At 36.4% G+C, this 25,432-nt stretch overlaps 1 protein-coding gene across 4 annotated transcripts in view; it reads right to left on the bottom strand.

Moving 5' to 3' along the window:
• The window catches only part of EXOC6 (exocyst complex component 6), a gene marked incomplete at both ends in the record, with an annotated part of 202,380 nt that overhangs the window by 32,208 nt on the left and 144,740 nt on the right, over window positions 1–25,432 (bottom strand). For all 4 annotated transcript variants that reach the window (XM_079701106.1, XM_079701107.1, XM_079701108.1 and 1 more), the window contains 2 exons: window positions 3,531–3,604; window positions 19,313–19,454. In XM_079701106.1, coding sequence (XP_079557232.1) covers window positions 3,531–3,604; window positions 19,313–19,454 — 216 coding nt within the window. The remainder of the gene's footprint in view (window positions 1–3,530; window positions 3,605–19,312; window positions 19,455–25,432) is intronic.

Raw genomic sequence — 25,432 nt, 5'->3', positions numbered from 1 at the left:
TTAGTTGCATCTTCTTGTTTATTTATTTATTATTTTTGGCTGTGTTGGGTCTTCACTGCTGCACACGGGCTTCAGTAGTTATGGCTCGTGGGCTCTAGAGCGCAGGCTCGGTAGTTGTGGCACATGGGCTTAGTTGCTCCGTGGCATGTGGGATCTTCCCGAACCAGGGCTGGAACCCGTGTCCCCTGCACTGGTAGGCGGGTTCTTAACCACTGCGCCACCACAGAAGTCCCTCTTCTTGTTTTAGAATACAAAAGTACAAGAAGAGAGCATAATTAAATTTTAACATTAATAATCAGAGAAAATAATTTTAAGCCTCTTTTAAGACTAGAAAAATTAATATGTCAAAAATTAGCTCATCAAAATTTTCTATCCACTACTCGCTTCCACTGCGTACTAACTACCATACTTTAAAACTATGTTTTATATTAACTAGTTATTTCTATATAAATCTTTTATTTTAACAGTTCCATATACGTGTCATAATAGATTTCAGAATTCTAAATGTTTCATAATAGACTTTTTTATTCACTTAAGTCTCTTAAAGAAATTACCTTGCAGTGGTTAAGTATCCGTCTGCCAATGCAGGGGACATGGGTTCGAGCCCTGGTCTGGGAGGATCCCACATGCCACGGAGCCACTAAGCCCGTGCGCCACAACTACTGAGCCTCCGCTCCAGAGCCCGCGAGCCACAACTACTGAGCCTGCATGCCACAACTACTGAAGCCCATGTGCCTAGAGCCCATGCTTCACAACAAGAGAAGCCACTGCAATGAGAAGCCCGTGTGCTGCAACGAAGAGTAGCTCCCACTCACCGCAACTAGAGAAAGCCCACGCGCAGCAACGAAGACCCAATGCAGCCATAAATAAATAAATAGATAGATAGATAGATAGATAGATAAATAAATAAGTATTTTAAAAAAAGAAGTTACCTTGATGAGGAAATGTCAATCAGGACTTAGTGCCTCTAAGTGTACAACTTGATAAGTAAATCAACCAAAAAGATTTGAGATGTTTATTAATATTTATAAGTCTGCCTTCATAACAATTCCCTAGTGAGCTATATGCTTGTAAAGAGGATTTCTTTGCTGTCAAATGATGATTGTGTTTGAAGGAAGAAAGTACCTAGGATCAGAGTTTTAATCTGCTTTGAACTAACTACCTATCTGGACAAATCAAGGAACAGAATCTTTGCCAACAGCTTTATAAATTATGTGATCCTACAGCAACATGGATGGATCTAGAGAATATCATATGAAGTGAAGTAAGTCAGAGAAAGCCAAATATCATATGATATCACTCATTATGTGGAATCTAATTTTCAAAAAATGATACAAATGAACTTATTTACAAAACAGAAACAGACTTACAGGTATCAAAAACAAACTTACGGTTACCAAAGGGGAAACGCTGGGGGAAGGGATAAATCAGGAGCTTGAGATAAACATACACACACTACTATATACAAGATAGATAACCAACAAGGACCTACTATATAGCACAGGGAACTCTACTCAATATTCTGTGATAATCTATATGAGAAAAGAATCTGAAAAAGAATAAATATATTTGCATGTATAACTGAATCACTTTGCTGTACACCTGAAACTAACACAACATTGTAAGTCAACTATACTCTAATAAAAAAAATTTTTTAATTATGTGATCCCATCTACAATCCTACAATGAGATTACAAGCTAGTTAACAGCATAAAAATTCATACAAAACTGAGAAAACAGCAAACAATAAATTTCAAATTTTCTGTGAACAGATTATTTGTATATAATGGGAGCTATCCTTGAATCACATATTCTTTGGATTGGAGATCATATTCATGTAAGTGGTCATAACCTAATTTGGAAATGAATATACCACCAAACCTGTTTCCAACTTGGTAAAGGACTCAGTTTTCTATATCATCTTATTAGGCGCAACAGGACAGCAACAGAGATAACTCCTTGTAAAGAAAATGGATCTACCTTCAATAGTAAGAATATCTTCTAATAAACTGAAATGGAAGTTCAGAATCCACTTTCTTCATTTTCTACTATCTTCCCCTTAACTTAGTAAAGCTAACCATCTGTAGATCTAGGTCACTCATAATAGTGTTTCTTGTTTGGCATAATACATGAGCACCAATTGTAAACAGAAATAAATATGAATATGTTTTCATATTTATTTAGGTTATGAAAATATTTAGGTTATTTCATATTTATTGTATGAAAATATTTCATAAATACGTTCAGTGCTTTACAGATTATAATTGGGAGACAGAACGGCTTTTTCAATTTTCTTCTAAACTTGACTTGAAATACCAGTTATTTCTATATGACTCACTGTCTTATAAGTATTCCTAGCCAGTTTGTGGGTATTGTGCTTCTCTAAAGGATTGTTAAGCTCCATAAGGATGAAACTGTCTCTTATATTACTTTTGTGTCTATTTCAACCATATCTCCTCTCTCCAAATAATCAATACTTAGCATTTCATAAATACTTATTGAACACTGGCTTGGAATTAGAAAAAGCAGCTCTGTGTTCAAACATTTATTAAAATCAGAGCTCTTTAACTGCTCACACTGGTCCTGTTCCAAACATCACTGTGGAAGAGTCTATTCATACCAATGGTGGAGCCCCATCTCCAGGTATCTCCATCCCTCAAAGGGGATGGGACCATTAATAGACTGATACCACAGTGACTTTCTTTTAATCCCATCTCCATTTGGTTCTTCTTGCCAAGGGCAGCAGTCACGCCTGTTGTCAATCCTAGCACTCCTAAGCCCTCTAACTTGGATCCACCCCTCCTCCACACTCCTGTGCCTCTCAGCTTTATTAAGTAAGGAAGAAAAAGAAAAAGGAGGAGGAGGAAAGAGGAAGAAAGGAATAAGAAGCAAAATTATGAGGGAGATGGAAAAAGGTAATATGAAGAAAATAAAGAAAATGACAATAGAGAAGTTAAAGAGTAAACTGAATAGAAGAAATTTAAAAATCATATTTGTTATTATACTTAGAGTTATGTGACTAGAAAAGAATTACATAAATGTATAATTAATTACCTTTAAAAATTAGTTTTATCCTTCTTTCTGGAAGCATACAGAAAAACTATAAAAATAACATTCTTTACACTGACAACATTTTAAGCAAGGGGTTCCTTTCTAGGTTGTAATAATGTACATTTAACTTGGGTCCTAAAACTAATGTTATACTACCAATTTTCATATACGACCACGAAATCATTAAGAAATAATTTAAGCTTCAAGTGTTACTAAACCAAAGTATAAAGTTTTTATTTATTCATGTGCTTTGCAAGTAATAATTAAGTTAAATATTCACCAATAAGAATGCCCCATGAAGTTGAGACACTGAATGGGTATAGGTTCAAAAGAAGGACCAAATACAGTTATCAAAGAAGCACTTTTCTAAAGAAAAGTTTTTTCAAGGCAAACAAGCATTCCTGTAGCATTAAAAAAAAAAAAAAAAAAAAGGTGAGAAGTAGAAACCAATAAATGAGAAGTACATTATTACATCTTACTTGTCTGAGGTCAATGAATGCTAGCTGCAGAGTATCCCCTTGGAATCCTGGCACGGGCTCAGAGTTGGCAAACACTATTTTAAAAAAAAAAGAATAAAAACAAGATTGCAAAATATACAAGGGTTTAACCACTAAATTAATTTCTACCCATTACAAATGTATTATAATATTTACAAGTAATCATTTCAAATGAAGACTATTTATAACCTTCGATTTTCACCACTGAGAATGTTTTCCACACCCATTACCACAAATATTTTAATAATTTTAAACTTCCAATCTGCCATTTAATTACTCTAATCCTTAATTACAATAAATTTTAAATGGTTATCCATTTAACTTTTGCAAAAGTTCAAGGGTAGTAATATACTTCAATCAAGAAAAGTTTTCTGACTCTTTTTAGCCTTAAGTGAATGATTATAGAAGCATTTTGAAACTATACCAATTGCACGGTTGTCAACATATTTCAAAACATCTGCTTTGTTACAGAATTTGCTCTACACAAATCCTACTCTAGCTAACAGCGATAATAGGCAGCCATGTAAGAAGTCAGTTTTACATGCAGTTTTACATTTTACAGCAGGTAAAATGTTCAAAGTAGCAAAATGAGGATGATGCAGGAATGCCTGTTCATTTATTTTAAATAATTTTTTTCCATAAAGGAATCCCACCTCTTTAAAAACTAAGAGACATCTTAAGACAGATTTCTTAATATCTTTAGAAGAAAAATATTTTGAAAGATATTTTTCAACAAATTTTTTTTTTTTGGCCACGCCGCACGGCTTGCAGGATCTTCGTTCCTCAACCAGGGATTAAAGCAGGGCCACCACAGTGAAAGCGCCTATCCTAACCACTGGACCACCAGGGAATCCCTTTCAACAACTTTTTTGTCCTTACAAAAAGTTAACACTAGTAACATAGCTTTGTTTAGTTAGTTGAAGACAATCTCAATACTAGTTATTTTGAAAACAAAAGCCTTGTGGCTCATAAAAAAGACCCTATCATTTTACACACATGCTTCTCTGGTAAGAATATGAATGCTTGCCACCACTCTCCTTCCCCATTAATATCTGAGTTTTCTTAGAGAGTATTATGGATTTTCCATTTGTTAATTTATCTGAGCCAGTATTTTAGAAACCACTTACATGTTAGCCTATATACATCTTGGAATAACAAATATAATTCTTAACTTTAGTATATTCTTGTGAAATATAGTTTAGAAAGGCTCAAAAATCAACATCTAAAAACAATAAATACATGGGCTTCCCTGGTGGCGCAGTGGTTGAGAGTCCGCCTGCCGATGTAGGGGACACGGGTTCATGCCCCGGTCTGGGAAGATCCCACATGTCGCGGAGCGGCTGGGCCCGTGAGCCATGGCCGCTGAGCCTGCGCGTCCGGAGCCTGTGCTCCGCAACGGGAGAGGACACAGCAGTGAGAGGCCCGCGTACCGAAAAAAAAAAAAAAAAAAAACAACAATAAATACATGAAAGCCTAGCACAGCTTAATTTATTTGGCATTTTTGGAGAATGAAGAATTCAAATTAAGTTTTTTCTGTTGATGTTGTTTTTAAGTTAATTATAATTTTTGCTTTAAGCATCAAAACGTTTTTTCATCATAGGCATTTTTTGATAAAATTTTAAACTGCATCATAATACTTTCCAATACTTTCCCTGTCTTTTTTTTTAAGAATACTAAACACTATATAAACTTTTCTTAATTCTCTTCATTGATAACCATTAAGAACACTTTTTATTCTATACAATACAATAAATTCCCAGGGCTGCTATGGTATTAACAGCTGTTTTCTATTACATTAAATAGCTCAGAATGCTGTGTTGTTTGAGTTCTCATGTCTATCTTTTATAATTTTTCTGCCTTCCCTCTTACAGTTTTAACATAAATTCTTACTCCCTCCTCTCTCACTTATCTCTTATTATGTTATCTTTAATCTCCTTGAGCAGGTAAGTAAGCCAATCAATTACTAGAGTAGTATCTAAAGTAAGAGCAAATACAGCTTGAGCATGGGCCTCTCCCACAAGTAAGGTGAATGAGTTTATATATGCCTTTGAGTATATGTACCTTTCAGTTACTCAGAGTTACACCATTTTCCTCCTTACTTCTTGGTTCTCTGCTGGGTACTAAGTAGCTATGGCCATTAGATAGGTGACTACATTCACCTTTCTCAGGCCCCCTATTTCCAGAAAACTAAGATTCATTCAGCAAATCTAACCATACTTTTCATTGTTTACTATAATTTACTCACATCACTGTCTTTTCATACAATGAGAAGTAGAATACTTTCATACTGTGGCAACTCCATTACCCCCTACCATGGCCCAGATAACTGAATTGCCTCTTTTTAGTAACATGAGATCTTAATTGAAAAATAACAAGCAAAATTCTAATAGCTTATTAAAAGAAAAGATTTTTTTTTTAATCTAAAAAGTACTTTTCTTAAGACCATCCAGCGTATCATTGGCTTTCATGGCAAGTCTCAGGCTACTGTTTCCAAGTAACAATTAACTATGAATCCCCTAATGGTCTCTAATCAAGGCTGTATATGTTAGCTCAGCTTCTACCATCACCACATATACATACACACATAAAGACTTCCTATAATACAGAGAGACTTACTTTATATATCAAGCATAAAAATCAGCTCAATTTCAATTATACTTCGATTATTATGCACTTAATCTTCCAGAATTTTTCTACACTGAAAATAATCTGTCATTTTTCTTCTCTCTCAGTTCCTATTTAAGATACTATAGTTTAATAAGCCCCATTGCTTGGCATTAATCCAAAGAGCTTAGAGTCAAAATTATAATAGTACCATAAATTTATATAGCACTTTATAGCTTACAAAGCACTTTCTCACATACCATCTTCTTTAATCGTCATAATAATTTATCTTAGTAAACAGGGCATGCAGATGATGGATCACAAAATCTTGCAGCTAGAAGAGACACCCCCCTTTGAAATATCTCCAACAGTCCTCTGAAGGCTCCGTTTAAAACTCACCGAGTTCTTCATTTTATAGGGCAGAAAAATTAAAATTGAAGTGATTTGCCCAGATCACATAGCTAATTTAGATTTCCTGACATTCAATTCATTGATCCAGAACCTGATTAAGTATTCAGCCTCTCATCTTTTATGCCATCTCTTCTAAGAACCTAACCAATATGGAAGTGAAATTCACTAGTTTATAGCTCTCAGGTCTTTTCTCAAATATTTTTTAGGGATAGGAGGCTTCATATTTTTTCCTTTACTTCTTTAAAACTCAAATGCAGTCAGTCCTGTTGGTTTTATCCTCTACAATATCTTCAGTCTGAATCTGTCTCTACCTCAGTTCAAGCTATCATCATTTCTTGCTTGCATTACTAAAATACATTCTTATCTGGTCTCTCTGCTTATTGTGTGCCACCTTTCCATCTACTTCTCCCAGTAAGATGTAAATGTGATTTATGCCACTTCACAGTTTAACACCTTTCAGTGGTTCCCCATCACCTTCACAATAAAGTAGGACAAGTAAGATCCTTTATAACCCGGCCTTTGCCTATCTCTCTAGCCTCATCTCTTACCACCTTCCTAGGGGCACCTTAAACTCCTTCTATTCCAAACCATCTGCACTTCCTTGTATATGCCACAGTCTCTTACCGAGTACCTTTGATCCTTCTGCCTGGAGCATCCTTCCCCTTCTTTTCCACTGGGTAACTCTTACTTATCCTTCCATTCAATCTACATCTTCCGTGAAAGACTTCCATTACCCTGCAGCCTGGGTTAGGCCCCTCCTCTGTGATCTCCCTGCAACTTCTGCACACAGCCTAACTATACTACCCATTTTGCTATCTTATAATTGTTTATCTGTCTGGGTTTTCCCACCAGACCATGAACTCCCTGAGGGTAGGAAATATACTTCCATTTTTATATCCCAATCACCTAGTATAAAGCCTGATACATAATGAGTAGGCAATAAAAGTTCCTTAAGTGAATGAAGGAAAACTGAACAAATAAATTCTAAGGGGATGCCATCCAATCCTGGTAATTGATACGTTCTCCAGCTTATTGATTAGATCTAGAATGTTGTCCAACAGAACTTTCTCCAGTAACAGAAATATTCTATATCTGAGCTGAACTGAATTCTTAGTTTTATTTAATTTTAATTGAATAGTCGCATATGACTACTAGACAGTGTAAATCTAGAACATTCTGTGCATATTTAGTGTATTTATTTCAAAATAACTGAGTGTGGGTAAGAATACTCCAAATGTTTCCTTTAGCCGAAACTAAATTGTGAGTTCTCACCGGAAATAGAGATTTTTTTTTTTCTTTAACCTTTACATACTCTGTGCCTGGTGTACAAGAGATATTCAGTAAATGCGTTGAATGAATAAATAATAATACAAATAATTAATTTATACTAACATGGTCCCAATAATTCTAGAGGTAGATTTCAATCTGAACTTTTTAAAGAATTGATGACTGATTTCTGGAATAGCTTTAAGTTTGTCTTCAGATTCCTTCTTGACTCAAGCAGATTCTCAATTTTATATATTTGTCATATTTTGGGGTTTCTTTGTTCTCCTCCCTTGGGCCAACTTTTTATTATTTTTATTTAATATCACCTACTTCTTAATATGATATCTTTGTCATTTAGTCATGCCATTAAGGAAAGTTTTTTTTTTTTTTCCCCCAGTACGCGGGCCTCTCACTGTTGTGGCCTCTCCCATTGAGGAGCACAGGCTCCGGACGCGCAGGCTCAGAGGCCATGGCTCACGGGCCTAGCCGCTCTGCGGCATGTGGGATCTTCCTGGACCGGGGCACAAACTCATGTCCCCTGCATCAGCAGGCGGACTCTCAACCACTGCGCCACCAGGGAAGCCCAAAGATAGTTTTTAAAAACACACATTGATCTTGGTCTTTCAATAAGATATTTAAAAATAGTTTCCAGGGCTTCCCTGGTGGCGCAGTGGTTAAGAGTCCGCCTGCCAGTGCAGGGGACACAGGTTCGAGCCCTGGTCCAGGAAGATCCCACATGCTGTGGAACAACTAGGGCTTCGTGCCACAACTACTGAGCCTGTGCTCAAGAGCCCACGAGCCACACCTACTGAGCCCACGTGCTGCAACTACTGAAGCCTGTGCCCCTAGAGCCCACGCTCCACAACATGAGAAGCCACCGCAAAAGTTACCCACCGGATTCTTAACCACTGCACCACCAGGGAAGCCCTGACCATTTCTTTTTTAAAATAAAATAGCTTCATGATATATTCATTTACTCTTATTTTTTACTAGAATATGGAACAATAATAATGATTCCAAGTTTAGAAATACTCTAAAGTAGCATTAGACGGACTTCCCTGATGGCGCAGTGGTCAAGAATCTGCCTGCCAATGCAGTGGACACGGGTTCGAGCCCTGGTCCAGGAAGATCCCACATGCTGTGGAACTAGGGCTTTGTGCCACAACTACTGAGCCTGCGCTCAAGAGCCCACGAGCCACACCTACTGAGCCCACGTGCTGCAACTACTGAAGCCCGCACACCAAGAGCCCGTTCTGCGCGACGAGAAGCCACCACAATAAGAAGCCTGTGCACTGCAACGAAGAGTAGTCCCCGCTCACTGCAACTAGAGAAAGCCCACATGCAGCAACGAAGACGCAACACAGCCCCCAAAATAATTATTTAATTAATTAAAATTTAAATTTAAAAAAATTTAAAAATTAAAAACAAATAAAATAACATTAGAGAGGGAGGTAGAGGGGAAGGTGTCACCTTATTGGGAAGGTAAATTTTTGCTGTATCAGTCTAACTGAGAAGAAGATAAGATTGAATTAATTTAGATAAAACAAAGTAAAAATTAATACATACTGTTGAAGCCGTGATTATAATGACAAAAAAAAAACCCTTACAAATTGGCAATCTATGACATTTTAAGAGAACAGAGTATCTATAGGCAAAAACATGAATTATCTGTAAATCTAACAAAACTTTACGCAGGAAAATATGCCCTTCCTGCCCTCAGGATCTATGCACAGATGTACAGGATTTGTATGGGGGGAACAAAGATGGCTAAGAAGTCAGGCTATAAGTATTTATCCTGGTATGAAAATATAAACCTCTGAAATTAAATGCAGAGGGAATAAGTCCTTGAACAATCCTGTCCTAGGCAGACCGTTATTTTTACTGTAAGGTGGATTATTTGGAAAACATTTACACAGGGTAGGAAGAATTGAGAAGTGGAAGAAAAAGTGCCCATGGAATCAGAAGAGTAAATAGATCAAAAGATTGAAAAAGAGGGTGAGGAGGCTAGGCTAAATAAACTCTCAAGACTGCTTGTGGATGACAAGGCAAGGACATATAAAATGGAATAATTTCATAACTAAATAAATGACTGACTGTAAATAAAAACAGTCTGCATATTGAAAAGATTTCTCATAATTCCATTTCTTACTAGATCTGAAGATTTAAATTGGCTAGTTAGAACCCAAATTTTGGCTCGGCAACGTATTCTATGTGGACCAGATGTGTCACTAGAAGCGATGACGAAGAGCACCATCTAGTGGTTTTTCTGGTGGTGAAGAACTCATGCCTGGGAGTCAGGGGTCTTGTTAGAATTCTTGACTGTTAAATTCTGTTACGTGTGGTTGGTAGCAGTGGAATGCAAGCCTCTAGAACCAACTGCCCCTCTACATTCATCACCCCACTCTTATATAAGGTAGTATCTATTCCTCTCCCTTTCTTGGAAAAGGAGCAAAGCAGCCTAAATTTGATACCCTAAATGCCATTAAAACCAGGAACAAATTCAAGTAGGCAAATAATAAAAGAGCATCCAGCTTACTTAAAAAAAAAAAAAAAAAGACAAATATCCTCTCATACCATCGACATGATTTTGCCTGAAACCTTTTATTTTGGGGTACGGACCTTTTTCAAGGCTAGAATTAGAGGCCCTGGGGTCATAGCCATATACATACAAAAAAATCTATAGAGACTTTCTTTCTTTTTTTTTTTTTTTTTGAGGTGGGCTAAGCCTTTATCCAATTGCAAAAAGACCAAGGCCTTCAAACCTAGAGATTCACCTATTTCTCAATAAATCATCATTGAAAAAGGTACCAGTGCTCTTCAACCTGGAGCTTTTCTAGTGCTTATGAATTTAGGATGTTAGACTTGTAAGAGTTAATAACCTCAGTTAGGTATTTGTGTAGAATATATGAAAAAGTACATTCTAGACCTATTCTGGGTACCTCAAATCCTTCTGATTGCCTGATGCTTTGGAAATGTTATTTTGTTAGGGATGTGAAGGATTTCTGAGATACCTTTATAGGAACTTAAGAAGACACTTTTATTTTTTCCTCTATACTGTTGCATTTGTAAGGTGCCTTCTGTTGCGACCCAATATATGAGGTGTTTAATAAAACAAAAGCACATACACAGATTTAGAACATCAGCTTTATGCCAAGCTTGGCAAATGCTCCTCCAAGAAGTGATTTCTCTTGAACTTATACAAAATCTGTAACAGGATTAAAGGTTCAATGTAGCTTTGGGGCGGGGGGCTACGTTTGCAATTCCGAATGGAATGCCTTCCTGACTTCTCCAACCACACAGTTATAGTAGTATTATTGGTTACGGTCAAGTTAACCAAAAATGTCTACTTTATTCATGCATAAGCCCTACCTAATATTCTCAATCAATACAACTTTTTATCTAAATTAGGTCTTCTTATACTCTGTCACAGTACCATCTACTTTTCTAGAATTTAACAACTTATAATCATATTTATTAGTGCAGTCATATAACAAATGCCTCCCCACTGGGCCTAAACCCCAAGAGGGTTAGGGGCTTTTTCTGTTTTGTTTACCACTGTATCCCCTAAATGCCAAGTACTTGGTAGATATGAAGGAATTAATTAATGCATGACTCTAAAGTACCATACTCTTCTTCGCCTTAAATTTTACTACTTCTGGGACTTCCCTGGTGGCGCAGTGGTTAAGAATCCGCCTGCCAATGCAGGAGACACAGGTTCGATCCCCAGTCCGGCAAGATCCCACATGCCACGGAGCAACTAAGCCCGTGCACCACAACTACTGAGCTGACATGCCACAACTACTGACGCCTGCGCGCCTAGAGCCTGTGCTCCACAACAAGAGAAGCCACCGCAATGAGAAGCCCACACACCACAATGAAGAGTAGGCCCTGCTCACCGCAACTAGAGAAAGCCCACGCGCAGCAATGAAGACCCAATGCAACCAAAAATAAATAAATTTATAAAAATAAAAATAAACATAGCATCAAATATGTGAAGAATTTTTATAAATGATCAGTTGTATCTATATCAAGAAGTTGAATGGTCTCAAAGAAAATTACAGCAGCATCAATTGGCCTTAACCTTTTTTTAAAAAAAGAGGCAGCATTTTATGTATGTATGTATGTATGTATGGCTGTGCCACGAGGCATGCAGGAGCTTAGTTCCCCCTGACCAAGGATCGAACCCGTGCCCCCTGCAGTGGAAGTGTGGAGTCTTAACCACTGGACCTGCCAGGAAAGTTCCTGGCCTTAACTTTTTGATAACAAAGTTAGGAGAACTCTAGAAAAGCAAATGTAGATTATAGAGACTTCCTGATTTGTTAATTTGTTCATTTATGCAACAAATACTCTATGAGCATAGCATTCTGCATTGGGTGCGGACAATTATAAATTCTATGTTGAATTTAATTTAACTATGTATCCTAGATAATTAAATCTCTTCTCTTTCCTCTCTCCTCTTCACCTTCCTCTCCTTTTTTTTTTTCCCTCTTCATACCACCCACCCCAACCATGGGATGTATTCTCGGGTCTCTTCTACTATGTGAGTCTCTGACTCTAACCACCTAAATCATATCAAATTTACTCATTCACTAATTTTATGTATTCCCTCCTCCTCCTTTCAAAATGTCTGAAATCCATCCTCTTCTCTTCATTCCCACTGCCCAAAGTCAAGCTCTTTCTATCCTTCACAGGAAAAAGTTGAATAGTCTTTTAACAGGTCTTCCTACTTGTAGTACCTCTCTCATTTCAGTTCAATTTCCACATGACACAGAGTTAACTTTCTATAATATAGACTTCATCATGTCATGGCCCTGATTAAAAAGCTTCAATGGATCTTTATTGCTTATTAAATAAAGTCCAAGCATTCAGAAGTCTAACTTTTCTCAGCCACATCTTTCAATACTTTCAATCATGCATCTTGTAGTCTAGCTATACAAGACCGTATGAAGATTCCCTAAGCATTCTCTCATCACAGCACTTTTGCCTATGCCATTCCCTCTGCTCAGAATGCCCTTCCTTGCTTTTGATGAAACCTGACTCATCCTTTAAGACTCAAATTTCACTTCTATGACAGTCAATCTTTTCAACCCCATGGCATGTAGGATTAATTGCTCCTTCTCTACAAGTGATATATACTTCTATAAAGAATTTATGTTCTATTACAGTTATTTACATGTCTGTTTCCTCCCCATCTAGTATGTGAGATCTTTGCACCTGATTCATCTTTGATTTCCCAGTAATAACAGGTAGTAGGTTCCCATTAAACATCTGAATAAATGAATCTTCCCTACAAATCAGTTGACTCTACATGGAAAAAATTCAGTTACAGACTGAAATTTGAGCTCAAGCCAATTTAACTCATAAGTATGCGTGTCACAAGGAATACCAAGGAAAAGGGCACACACTGTTTGAAAAAATAAGTGAGTATATAGATGGATCAGTGCTAATTCTTTCACTACCAGAAAAAAACAAAAACAAAAACTAAAAGCACATGGCTGAATGATATGAGAAACTGAATTATTCGTAACTTTCTACCTCCCCAACTTCAGCTGGTTGTGCTATTTGTTTCTACCTGCAGACTGACATTTTAAGGCCTAGGAAATATATGCATAATGTTTTTACAAAGTAATGAGGATGGAAAAATAATCAAACCAAATTATAAAATTTAATTCAGAATAAAGGCCATTCTTGATGCTTATATTTGATGTTAACCTCTTATTGCTTAAATTCTTTGACTTAAGCTTTTCTTGAGTTACCCAAGATCTTCGGTCGTTTATGGTATCTAGTTCCTGATCTCTGCTATCTAACTTCCTTGGACTCTGGATTTCTTACTAGTGTAAAACAGACTAGTAGGATTTTATGTTAATCCCACAAACCAGTCACAGACTTTTTTTTTTTTGGCTGCGTTGGATCTTTGTTTGCTGCACAGGGGCTTTCTCTAGTTAAGGCGAACGGGGGCTACTCTTCGCTGCAGTGTGCGTGCTTCTCATTGCAGTGGCCTCTCTTGTTGAGGAGTATGGGCTCTAGGTGTGCAGGCTTCAGTAGTTGTGGCACATGGGCTCAGTAGTTGTGGCTTGCGGGATCTAGAGCACAGGCTCAGTAGTTGTGGCACCTGGGCTTACTTGCTCCACGGCATGTGGGATCTTCCCGGACCAGGGCTTGAACCTGTGTCCCCTGCACTGGCAGGCGGATTCTTAACCACTGGGTTACAAGTATAAGTGCCACCAGGGAAGTCCCTGGTCACAGACTTTTAAGTAATAGTTTCTAAGCCTCTTGAAGGGAAAGTAATTACTATGAATCAATATGGGTTTATGAAGAATCAGAGTAGTAACATTTTCTTCTTTGAAAAACTAATTAGACTGGTAGATGAGGAAAATTCAATGGCCATTATTATCCCTATATACCAGCAAGGCATCTGGCAAAGTTGCTCATAACTTTGAGCTATGATTTAGATTCCAAACTATGAGTTAGATTCAACTAGGGAATTAGCAACTGGCTGAAGAAATCTAAAGATACCCAAGATTTTGAATAATGGATCTAAGTCAATATGAACAGATAGACCCATGTAATGTTGTGGTTCTCAAACTTTATTGTGCATCAGTATCACCTGAAAGGCCTACTCAAAAAGAAATTGCTATGTCCTGTGCCCAGAATTCACAATTCAGCAGGTGGGGTTCAAGAATTCACATTGCTGGGACTTCCCTGGTGGTACAGTGGTAAAGAATCCACCTTCCAGTGCAAGGGACGCGGGTTTGATCCCTGGTCAGGGAACTAAGATCCCACGCGCCACGGGGCAATTAAGCCCGCGCACGCGCACCACGACTACTGAACTTGCGCACATCAATGAGGGAGCCTGAGTGCCACAAACTACAGAGCCCACGTGCTCTGGAGCCCGTGTGCCACAACTAGAGAAGAGAAAACCCACATGCCACAACTAGAGAGAAGCCCGTGTGCCACAAACGAAAGATCCTGCATGTTGCAACTAAGACCCAATGCAGCTAAAAAAAATAAAGAAAATAAAGAAATAAAATAAAATAAAAAAAGAATTCACACTGCTAACAAGTTCCCAGATGATACTGCTGCTGCTCATCTGGGAACCACGTTTTTTTTTTTGCGGTACACGGGCCTCTCACTGTTGTGGCCTCTCCTGTTGCGGAGCACAGGCTCCGGACGCGCACGCTCAGCGGCCATGACTCACGGGCCCAGCCGCTCCACGGCATGTGGGATTTTCCCGGATCGGGGCACGAACCCGTGTCCCCTGCAGCGGCAGGAGGACTCTCAACCACTGCGCCACCAGGGAAGCCCTGGGAACCATGTTTTGAGAATCACTGATGTACTTTATATCAGGATACAGATATCAGGTTTTGTTCAACATTTTGCTAATGACCTTGTTAAATAAAAGCATGATTACAAATCTGAAGATGATATTAAATTTTGATATAAAAAGATCTCAATAGGCTAGCTGTGGGACAAATCTTAAAATAAAATTTAATAGGGATAATCTTAAAATCCTAAAACAAAAACTAATCATCCAAGTATAAGAAAAACAAAGCTCGACAATCACACACAAAAGAAGAGAAAGATAAAGAGATTTTAGAACGCTACAGCTTCAATGATTCGAGAGTATACTCTGGTAACCAAAAAAGGTAATAAGAGTTTGGATTTTACTAATAAAGTACAAAATATGGAACAATGTATTTGATAGCCCAACTACATATTATACTGGTTCCCCCACACCTGGGTATCTCTGTATTCAACTTCGGGTGTCAGACATTAAACAGAAGGCAGTCAAACCAGTTTGTTCAAAGAGCTTTGGACCTAAAATCATTACCACATGAGAACAGTAAGAGGAATTGTTTATCTCTGGCCTCCAGAAGATTCAGAAAGATATGAGAGCAGTTTTCATATAATTGGCTTGTGGATGAAGACTCGGTTTTCTCTATATGACCCTAAGCGGAACTGCCACCTGTGGTTATCAGACTGCTTACTATACACAGGTACCCAGCTGAGGAGAGGAGTGGGGAGGGAACAGGGGCTGAAATCTAGCTCACTTGATAAGTCATGTGCCTTGGTGGGAATGTCCAGCTGGAAAAGGGGTAAACTTTTTTCTAATTCATAGAAAGGGGACAACACTGGAGGACTATTTCCCTTCAGTGGGAATATCTTTTCTAATTTGCACAAAGGCACAATATGGACTAGTGGTGACTCTAGCCCTAAGGCAGAACTAGGTCCATTAGGAGAAGTTTAGAGAAAACAACTGCAACTCAATGTGAGAAACTGACAGAGTAATATATTAAATGCAAACTCATTTCCTGAAGAGTAGTTAATCTCCCTAATTAAATGTTCAAAGAATAGCTGGACAACTACTTGACCGGGTTATTTTAGAGTGTGTTTCAAGGTAGAGGAGTATGTGAGTATGTACTACTAGGCGGGTGGTGAAACTCAATGATCTTTTAGTTTCTAGGATTCTACATCTGAACTATCTGCCTGTTTTCTCCATATCCCAGTTGATTCTAAAGGCATCCAGATTCCTTCTCTTCACAAATTTACCACACATTCTAGGCTTCCTCTTATCTAGCCAAATTCCTCTTCCTGTCTCCCTTTCTTCTCCTTTCCCTGCCCCAATATGTAGAAAGCATACACACAGCATTAATACTGAAAATAAACCTTGTATTTAAAAAAATTGCTTTCTTCCAGATTAAAAAACAAACAAACAAAAACACTATTTAAAATAGGGATGAAGGGAATTCCCTGGCGGTCCAGAGGTTAGGACTCCATGCTTCCTTTACAGGGGGCACAGGTTCGATCCCTGGTCAGGGAACTAAGACCCTGCAAGCTGTGTGGAGCGGCCAAAAAAAAAAAACGGGGATGAAAACTAAAATTCTCTTGAACATATTATTAGAGAAAGCTAAGTTTCATTTTTAAATGATTTATATATCAATCACTAAAAGTCATGAGTTGGGGAGTAGATAATTCTTTTGCACCAGGAAGAGAGTGGAATAGATATGAAAAATGTAATGTCAGGGAATTCCCTGGTGGTCCAGTGGTGAGGACTCTGAGCTTCCAATGCCGGGGGCCTGGGTTTGATCCTTGGTTGGGTAACTAAGATCCCACAAGCCTCGTGGTGTGGCCAGTGGGGGGAAAAAATGTAATGTCAATTTTTATTTGTTCAGTGAGTACTGAATGTGTGATCCTGTATTAAGTAATGATTAAGTAATATTTGATAAAAACTAAGGAGCAGAGCCAACCACAGCCATAATCTTATAGGAATCTGAGTTATCTTCTGTGGTTTGTCTTTGAGTCCTGGTTTCCCCCTTTCCATATCTATAGTACCAGAACCTTGGCCCCCATCAGGCTAGGGTTTATTCCTCTTGCACGTAACCCCGGCATCTTTAACTGAGTTATACCTTATACTTAGGTATAATCTCTTCCAAGAGATTAGTCTTTTAAGAAAACATCAACATTTTAAAAGGAACCTTCAGTAACTCCACCCAAATAAGTAACTAAAGGGAGAAACTGTCCTATGATGTAACAGAGAGGCAAAGTTTTGTGTTTTTTGTGCCTTTCTCTAAGTATAGTTAGGCTTACTCTTCATGGAGAGGTAAGAGGACAGAGAAAAGCTCTAGATACCTGAAGCTGCCTAACCAACCAGTAATTTCCATTTTTTAACAAAAATATCTAATTGAGAAGACACAACCAAATACCAATAAAGGGCTCAACCACCCTCAAGCAATATTTATGTAAAATGTTTACATAAGCATTATCATACTGAAATGATCTCATAAGACAAGTTTTTTTTCCTTTTGGCGTGCGGCACAGCTTGTGGGATCTCAGGTTCCTACCAGGGATCGAATCCAGGCCCTTGTAATGAAATCGCGGAATCCTAACCACTGGACCGCCAGGGAATTCCCTCGTAAGATAGCTTCTAAAGAACTTTAAGAAATCAGTTTCAAATTATTTGTAGAATGAATTAACAACTACTTTGAGTTAGAAACATTTTAAAAAGTGCTTTTTGGTAAGTATTTTTGTAAATACAAGATAAATGTCATTTTATAAACAATAGTTTTATTTTGAGAAAGAAGTATATATAAAGGTTTTCTAATTAGAGAAAATTAGAAATGCTTTCTAGGAAAAGAAAATGAATCCTTCTCTTCCCTAGGGAAAAACTCTTTCTTTTGCTTTGTAGATCAGTATTTCTCTTTTTTTGAAGGAAATAGGTGGGTTTTTTAAAACTTTGCATTTCTTTTTTTGTGTAATAAACAATTGATCTTGATCGAAGAGCCTATATAATTATTTTTAATATTAATATGTTTTTCCTAGCAGAATGCTTTATATACAGAAGCAGACAAATATTTTTTACTTGTTGAAAAAAAAAATCTGTCACTCCTGCTTCAGGTGCAAGCCACCGACATTTAATTTTTTAATGTCTTTCACAGAGAATATATTATTGCAAAATCTGCCCAAATAAATATTTTATAATCCTTCTTGTGCCCCACTGATTTTCAGTTTATCAACAGTGGTGCCTGACTAAACTGTCAACCAAGGATTTTTATCATTTAATCAGTGTACCATTCATTTGAAAGTAATGCAAAAAATTGTTCCATAAACTCATGTTCTGTATAAGGGTAACCTACATCTAGAAGTATATATAACAAGGCGAATAACTAAATAGCACATTCAATTTTGAAGGTGACTGGCTAATGTCAACATTAGATTATGGAATCTGCTAACTTGTCACCTAAAGAAAATAAAGTGAAAAACAATGGTAAAGGTAAAGACTTGAGAAATTCTTTGAGAAAGAGAATCAAAATTTCAGAATATAAAAGAAGCTTCACTTGGAATGCAGGGTCCTAAGATTAATCTTTAGCAGGTATCTGAAAAGTTATTTACGATAAAGTAAGAATGATAAACTTGGAATAATTTCATTCACTTACTACAAACCTCAGGAGAGTCCTGGCAAGAAGACAAGAATAACCAAGAGAAGGAATAAAGGAAAAAAAATGAATCACCTTTTTAATTATCCAGTCTGGACTGTCACTTCAGTGCCCCTCTAGAGCAGAGGTCCCCAACCTTCTTGGCACCAGGGACCGGTTTTGTGGAAGACAACTTTAACATGGGCAGGGGGGTTGGGGTGAGGGGGGTGGATGGCTCAGGCGGTAATGGGAGCGATGGGGGGCGGCAGATAAAGCTTCGCTCACTCGACCGCCGCGCTCACCTCCTGCTCTGTGGCCCGGTTCTGAACAGGCCGTGGACCAGTAGCGGTCCGCGGCCCAGGGGTTGGGGACGCCCGCTCTAGAGGCCCTAAATGTGAAACTGAGATATTTTTCTCTTGTTGAAAAGAAGTTGCTTCTAAGGCTGCCGAAAGTTTAACTGAATCAGGCCTCTTCCCTCCTTTATGAACTATCCTACTACATACTATTTTTTCATATAATTTAAATATAGATTCTTAGAAATGCATCAGATTTAAACAATAAGGTACTTACATTCACACTGTATGACATCTAAGTTAAATTGCTGAACGGCTCCCATGCTTATCTGTTTTAACTCACTGTCCAGGAGCATCTGCATTAATGATGTTGACAGATGCTGGCAGGCTGACATGCAAGCAGTCTGGGCAACCTTCCCCTGTTATACAAATATCCAAACCAAAAAATAAACAAACAAACAAACATATAAATATATCATCATGTATCACAAAAGTTATATACATGGCATTTTTTTGTTGTTTTTTTTTGGTAGAATAGTAATTATTGGCCTTTCTCTTTCTGTGTTCTGAGTGGCTGTCTTTTAGCATAGGAATTGAAAGTAATATTCTGTTGACTTGTCCTTCTCAAGATATAAATATCATTAAAGCTCTAACTGCATGCAGAAAAATTAAAGTACAAGTTTAAAACCCATTATTTATTATTTCAGATCTCCTAAAATGCCTCAAGTATTTTTAAAAATGCACACTAAAATATGACATTTGTGACATAAAGTAACTGTCATGTTGACAGAACATTTTATTCATATAATGCTCTTTAAGCTTTCCTTTATAGAGTTAACCAAGCCAAGAATTAAAGAAGTTAATAGTGTAATTTATTAGAATTGAAACTATACCTAATATGCTTTATAATATATACTTTGATATGTATGTAATATATAAAATATACTTTATAAAATATACTTTGAGTCATTAAGTCCTTACTTCTAATAGGAACATTAGTTTGTAGCACAGCTTCAATTAGGAGGGAAAAAAAGAAGCTTGCATACCAATATGATTTCACAGTCATCTACAGATCTTCATTTAGTTTTAGAAATTAAGTTTTAGAATCATCTGATAATTTAGAAATATGTAGTTAAGTGAGCTATAAATACTTGTGGTTGTCTTTTAGTATATATATTATTATGTTTTCTACTATAATAAGCTCCTAAAACTCTACATGAATTTTGACGGACAGCCTTGATTCAGGCTATATCTTCTTTAAAATGATAGAAAGTAATTTTAAATGTTTAGCCTCCAGATTACTGGGATCACAATATAATATTGCTTTTAGTATAAAATGTTCTTCTAAGCAGGCTTTTTATTTCAACTAAAAGTTTAAATGAAAATATTACAAAAACTATTTTAGGTAAAGTTTTCCAGTGTAATGCTGCTCCTAGTATGGCTATCTCCAAACCACAAGTATGTGATTTGGTGATGGATTGACTCCCATGATAGGATTCAAAGATCTAGGAACAGGGTTAGAAATAATGACATTTGGAAGATGTGCCGTGTTCTGCCTCATTCTCATTAACAAATATTTACCCAGTGATATTTGATAATTATATTTTTTCCTACTTATCACAAAGGCCAATAAAGCTACAAAATCATGAAAATCTTCCAAACATAAATGCTATAATAGATGCAAAATGTTTACATAGGGTTGATCTGTTAGAAAAGTAAGAACAAACATAATATATTTTCAAGTTTACTGGAACAGCTGTTCATTAAGTTATACATTTAAAGTCAGACTAGAAACAAGCAACTTTTATGAATCTTTTATGAGTCTTCAGCATATAGACACTATGCGCAGTGGAAAAACTGTGCATCTGAAGTGGAATGCCAATATCTAAATCAAAAACTTTAGAGATAAAAGCTGATGCAAACAATATATTTGACAGATACTGATGGAACTGCCAAAAAGGAATGTAACAAACAATGCAAAACCCAGCATGCTTCAAGACCCCCCAAACCCAAGAGGAATTAGTCTAGGAGACATGCAGCTCCATTCCCCAAGCAGAATAATATCAATATGAATGGGGGGCAGGAGGGAGACAGAAAAAGAAGAAATCAGTGGCATGTAATTTAATTACAATGTAATAGGCTTGAGAATAGTTAATGGAAATGTCATTTTGACCAAATGGAACAACTAGTGCATTTTAGTTTAATGTACTTCTCCATCAAATCAGCTCCATGTCCTACTTATGTTGCCACTATAATGTACTAACTGCAAAAGCAGATTAATAAATTGCCAGAACAATTATTATTACATTCATTTCATAAACAAACACATTGCATAATGTTAGTAGTATTATTTTAAGGTGATCTTTAAATTTTAACATAGGTTCAGATGCTACAAATGACTATGTAGCAATAGTAATGGAGCCAAAATGATGGTACTAGTACAAAAATTCAGGCTATTCCATAAATTTGGTGGATATAGGTAATGAAAACATATGTGTGTGCGCATGCACACGCACACACACACGCAAACACACGTGCGTTTAGCTTTTTGTTTAAATAATACATGTAATAATAAAATCTTAATATAAAATTTCCTTTGATTATGCATATTAAATACAGGCTTATTGTTCTCAAAGATAGAAGTTTAAAATATTTGTAAAATATTCAAATGAAAAATTCTTCCTTTTTTATAGCTCAAAATTAATATCAAAGGTTCAAATCCTTTAAATATTTAAAGTTATATTCTATAAGATTATACTTTCTTAAATGTCTACTTCCTGATTATAAAATGTGAACAAATATTCTTAAATTTTATCTATTACTTATTTTGAGACAGAAAATTTTAATGTTCCCGAAACTCGCACATTCCAAAAACATCTCTGGCAATTCATTTTTGATGCCTGTAGGCCTTGGTACACTTTTGTATAACCAAAACACCCCTTTCTGAACACTATTTTGCTATTATTGTTGATCCTTTTAATACTGTATCACTTTCTAGAACAAAAATAATCTAAGTACTTTTACAACTATCTTTAAAAACTAGCCTTTTTCATTAGAGATGCTCTGGTTTTTAACATTACAACAAACAAAGCCAAAGTAATTAAGTGAAGTGACTGAGAAAACACAGCGCATTTAATATCAAGCACCTAGAAATTTCTGCTGTCCTCATCTGAAAAATTAATTGCAACTATTATTAACATTCTCCTCTTTAACAACATAAATTTCAGTAAATAAGTAAAAACACCTGCCAAACTTTTAAAGGTAACTACTTTTTTACCCTGATCTAACATTTTGCTGAAAAACAACTTGTAAAGAGAGAAAACCCTTGGACAAACTTCTTATATTTCAAAGGAACTTGTAAAAGAGAATCTGCTGACATATTAGATCCTTTTTGCATTACTCAAAAGCTTTTCTTCTAAGAACAATTGTGGTAAAGAGACATTTGGCTCCTAGGAAATTCCCAAAGGGTCAACCATATGCATCCTTCCATGGCACCTTCACAGTGCTGCTTTCTAGATCCATGTCTCAAAAGCAGCTTTCATCATTTACTTGTGTGTCAGTCAATATGATTTATGGACTGCATTCAACAAAGTCAAAGCATATAGAATGAGAAATATGACTACAATCTGCTAATTTGTTTTGTATTGAGCCACTTAAGAGTCAAAGACCTAATGTCAGACTGAGACCAGCAACACAATTAACCGGTCGGTGACAGATTCATCCATCCTCCCTGCCAGGCTGTGCCAATCAAAGACAGGATGAGGTGACATTTGGTGAAATCAGTAAGAAAACTCATTCTCTAAGTAACCTATGTGAGACCTTGATTGACACTTTTTGAATTTAGTTTGTGGAACACAGACACTCTTTACCCAATAGTCCCTCACTGCAAGCTGTGAAATAAGGCTTTTAATGCCAATCACAGGAACAATAAACCACAAACCACCAATCCTCAGTTTAAAAGGAATCAAGAAAACACATCTGTTTGTATGTCAAGCCAAATTTTCAAAATAATTTACTATTATAGATTAGGCTAAAGATACTCTGCTTCCTTTGAAACGTCGTAAAATGACATGGTAACAAAAATACAACACATTTTATTAGATTATAGCTCAAAACTGTTTTGGTTTCAAAGTAATGTTTTGATAGATCTACTCTCATATAATAGTAGGAGAAATGTAGAATACTTAAAAACTAATTTGACACATTTAAATTTTCATTTGAAGTTTTCATTTCTGTCTCACCATTCTCTTATTTCAAAGGCCTAATAAAGAAGGAAGGTTTGATTTCAATAGTACTTATTTGAAAGCGTTTTTCAATGCTGCTTTCATTCTCTCAAATACATTTAACATAAAAATGTACTCTTGAAATCACAACCATTCTTTCTGCGTTGGTCTACTTTCCTTAATGATCCCCGGAGAATCCACTTTCCTTTATTTATACCCCCACAAAAGATCAACGTGGCACAAAAACCTACTTTTTATTTAAGTTAAAAAGAATATAGACTCAGAAATATTATGTGCTGTATTTATTAATCTTTAAATTGATAACAGGTTTTGTTTTAAAAGGTTATGTAACTCTTGTCAGGAAAAACTGGAAAACAAAATCATGGTCAATTTGAATATTAAATCTAACATTGATAAGCAAATTTATTAATTCTGATTCTATGTGGCTTTTTAAAGTTGTTATTAATTTTTAAAGTTATTTAAATAAAAATAGTAAAATACTGCTATATTATTCAAACTTACTGCCTCTCAGTTTGCTTCATGAATTTCAGTTATGAGACTATGAAATAGTCTTTTCAGAGGGAAGACAAAAGACGAAAGGAAGTATTTTGATGAATTGGTCAGTCTCCTAAAGAGCTACAATTTCTAGCCTTTTAAAACACATAGTCCAAAAGAGTGAAGTCTTTCATCAAATATGGAGTAAACATTAAAATTAGAAATAAATTCTTAATTGAAAAGTGATGCCTAGTTGAAAAGTAGACATTTTAATTTAAGAAATCTATTCTTCTTTCTCTTTTACATAAGAATCACTAATTTAAATTTTACTATATGAAACTACATTTACTCAAATGTAAAGAATGTTACTAAATCAGGAAAAAAGTACCTAAAACATGAAAATTTCTCCAAGGTGATTTCACAAATGCACAAAGATTCCTTTACCTAGTAAGTTATGTTTTAATCTATTTTCTGGCTGAACACTCTATATAAAACTGAAATGTCTCCGATTCCCAATACTACAGAATAGATGAGTTATAAAGGTTTAAATATCAAGATGAATTCCTTTAGTGAGTTTTAATAATAACGTTAACACTATCTTAAAGACACATTTTTGAGATTATGCTCCCAAAATTCATAGGTCTATCAAAATATACTTATTCTAACACCCCTAACATTCTCTAAAATACCTCCTTCACACCTCTCTATTCCTCTCATACTCTCTCTGTCCTCATCTAAGTAGCTCTAGCTCCCAGAGGATTGGTTATCACATCAGTTAACCACAATTCCCATAGTCAATTATGAATTCCCTTCTTCCCCCTCTGAGGCTTTTCTCCTCTAAACAATCCTCAATCATAAGGATACAAGACATAACATAAAGGCTTGCTCTCGGGACACGGACACACACACACACACACACACACACACACACACACACACACACACACATTAAATAAAATAGAAGTATTGCAAGGTTAGGTTGGGAAAAAAATTCCCCAAACTTGGAAAACTTCAGGACACTTGTAATATATGGCACATTTCTATTTCATGCCTTATCCCAGCTTCCTTATCCCAACCATAGGTCTCATCAAACTTTGGTGGCCTTTTTCTTTTTTTTAAACAATCTTTTGAATGTGGCCTTTGATGACATGTAACACCCAGATTTTTAGCTTTCTGCAAGTATCATTGTTGCTGTCATGGCAAGTCCCATGACATCTTCAAACTCCTCCTAACTTTAAAAGGCAGAAAGAGAATGCAAGGACAAGTAGAGCAGTAAAAGTCTAGAAGAGGTCAAGGTTTTGAAGCTACTGATTATACCAGAAATCTGGATAAAGTGGTAAAAGCTGCACGCATTCTTGTCCGAAATAGCACAAAGAGGGAGCTAGTTTGTACTATGTAGGAACTGACAGATTCTTCCTATCTCTTAAATCTACTTGATAACAGCAAATTGGGCAATTAGATACATGTTTAAGTAGGGAAGCAATAAAATATCAAGACCCTATAACTTTCTCACTTGGCAAATGTAAGAAATACAAGAGAAGTTTCCACATGGTGACTGAATACTATGGTCAAGCCACAAGAATTAAGACTGAAAAACCGAAGTATCCCAGGAACTGTTATCAAAGCAACATCTCTGTGACAGCAGAGTCATAGCCTCATTTTTTTACATAAGAACCCAG

The sequence above is a fragment of the Hyperoodon ampullatus genome (genome assembly GCF_949752795.1).
Source record: "Hyperoodon ampullatus genome assembly, chromosome: 1".
NCBI classification, from domain to species: Eukaryota; Metazoa; Chordata; class Mammalia; order Artiodactyla; family Ziphiidae; genus Hyperoodon; species Hyperoodon ampullatus.
This window is presented reverse-complemented; position numbering and strand designations above follow the sequence as displayed.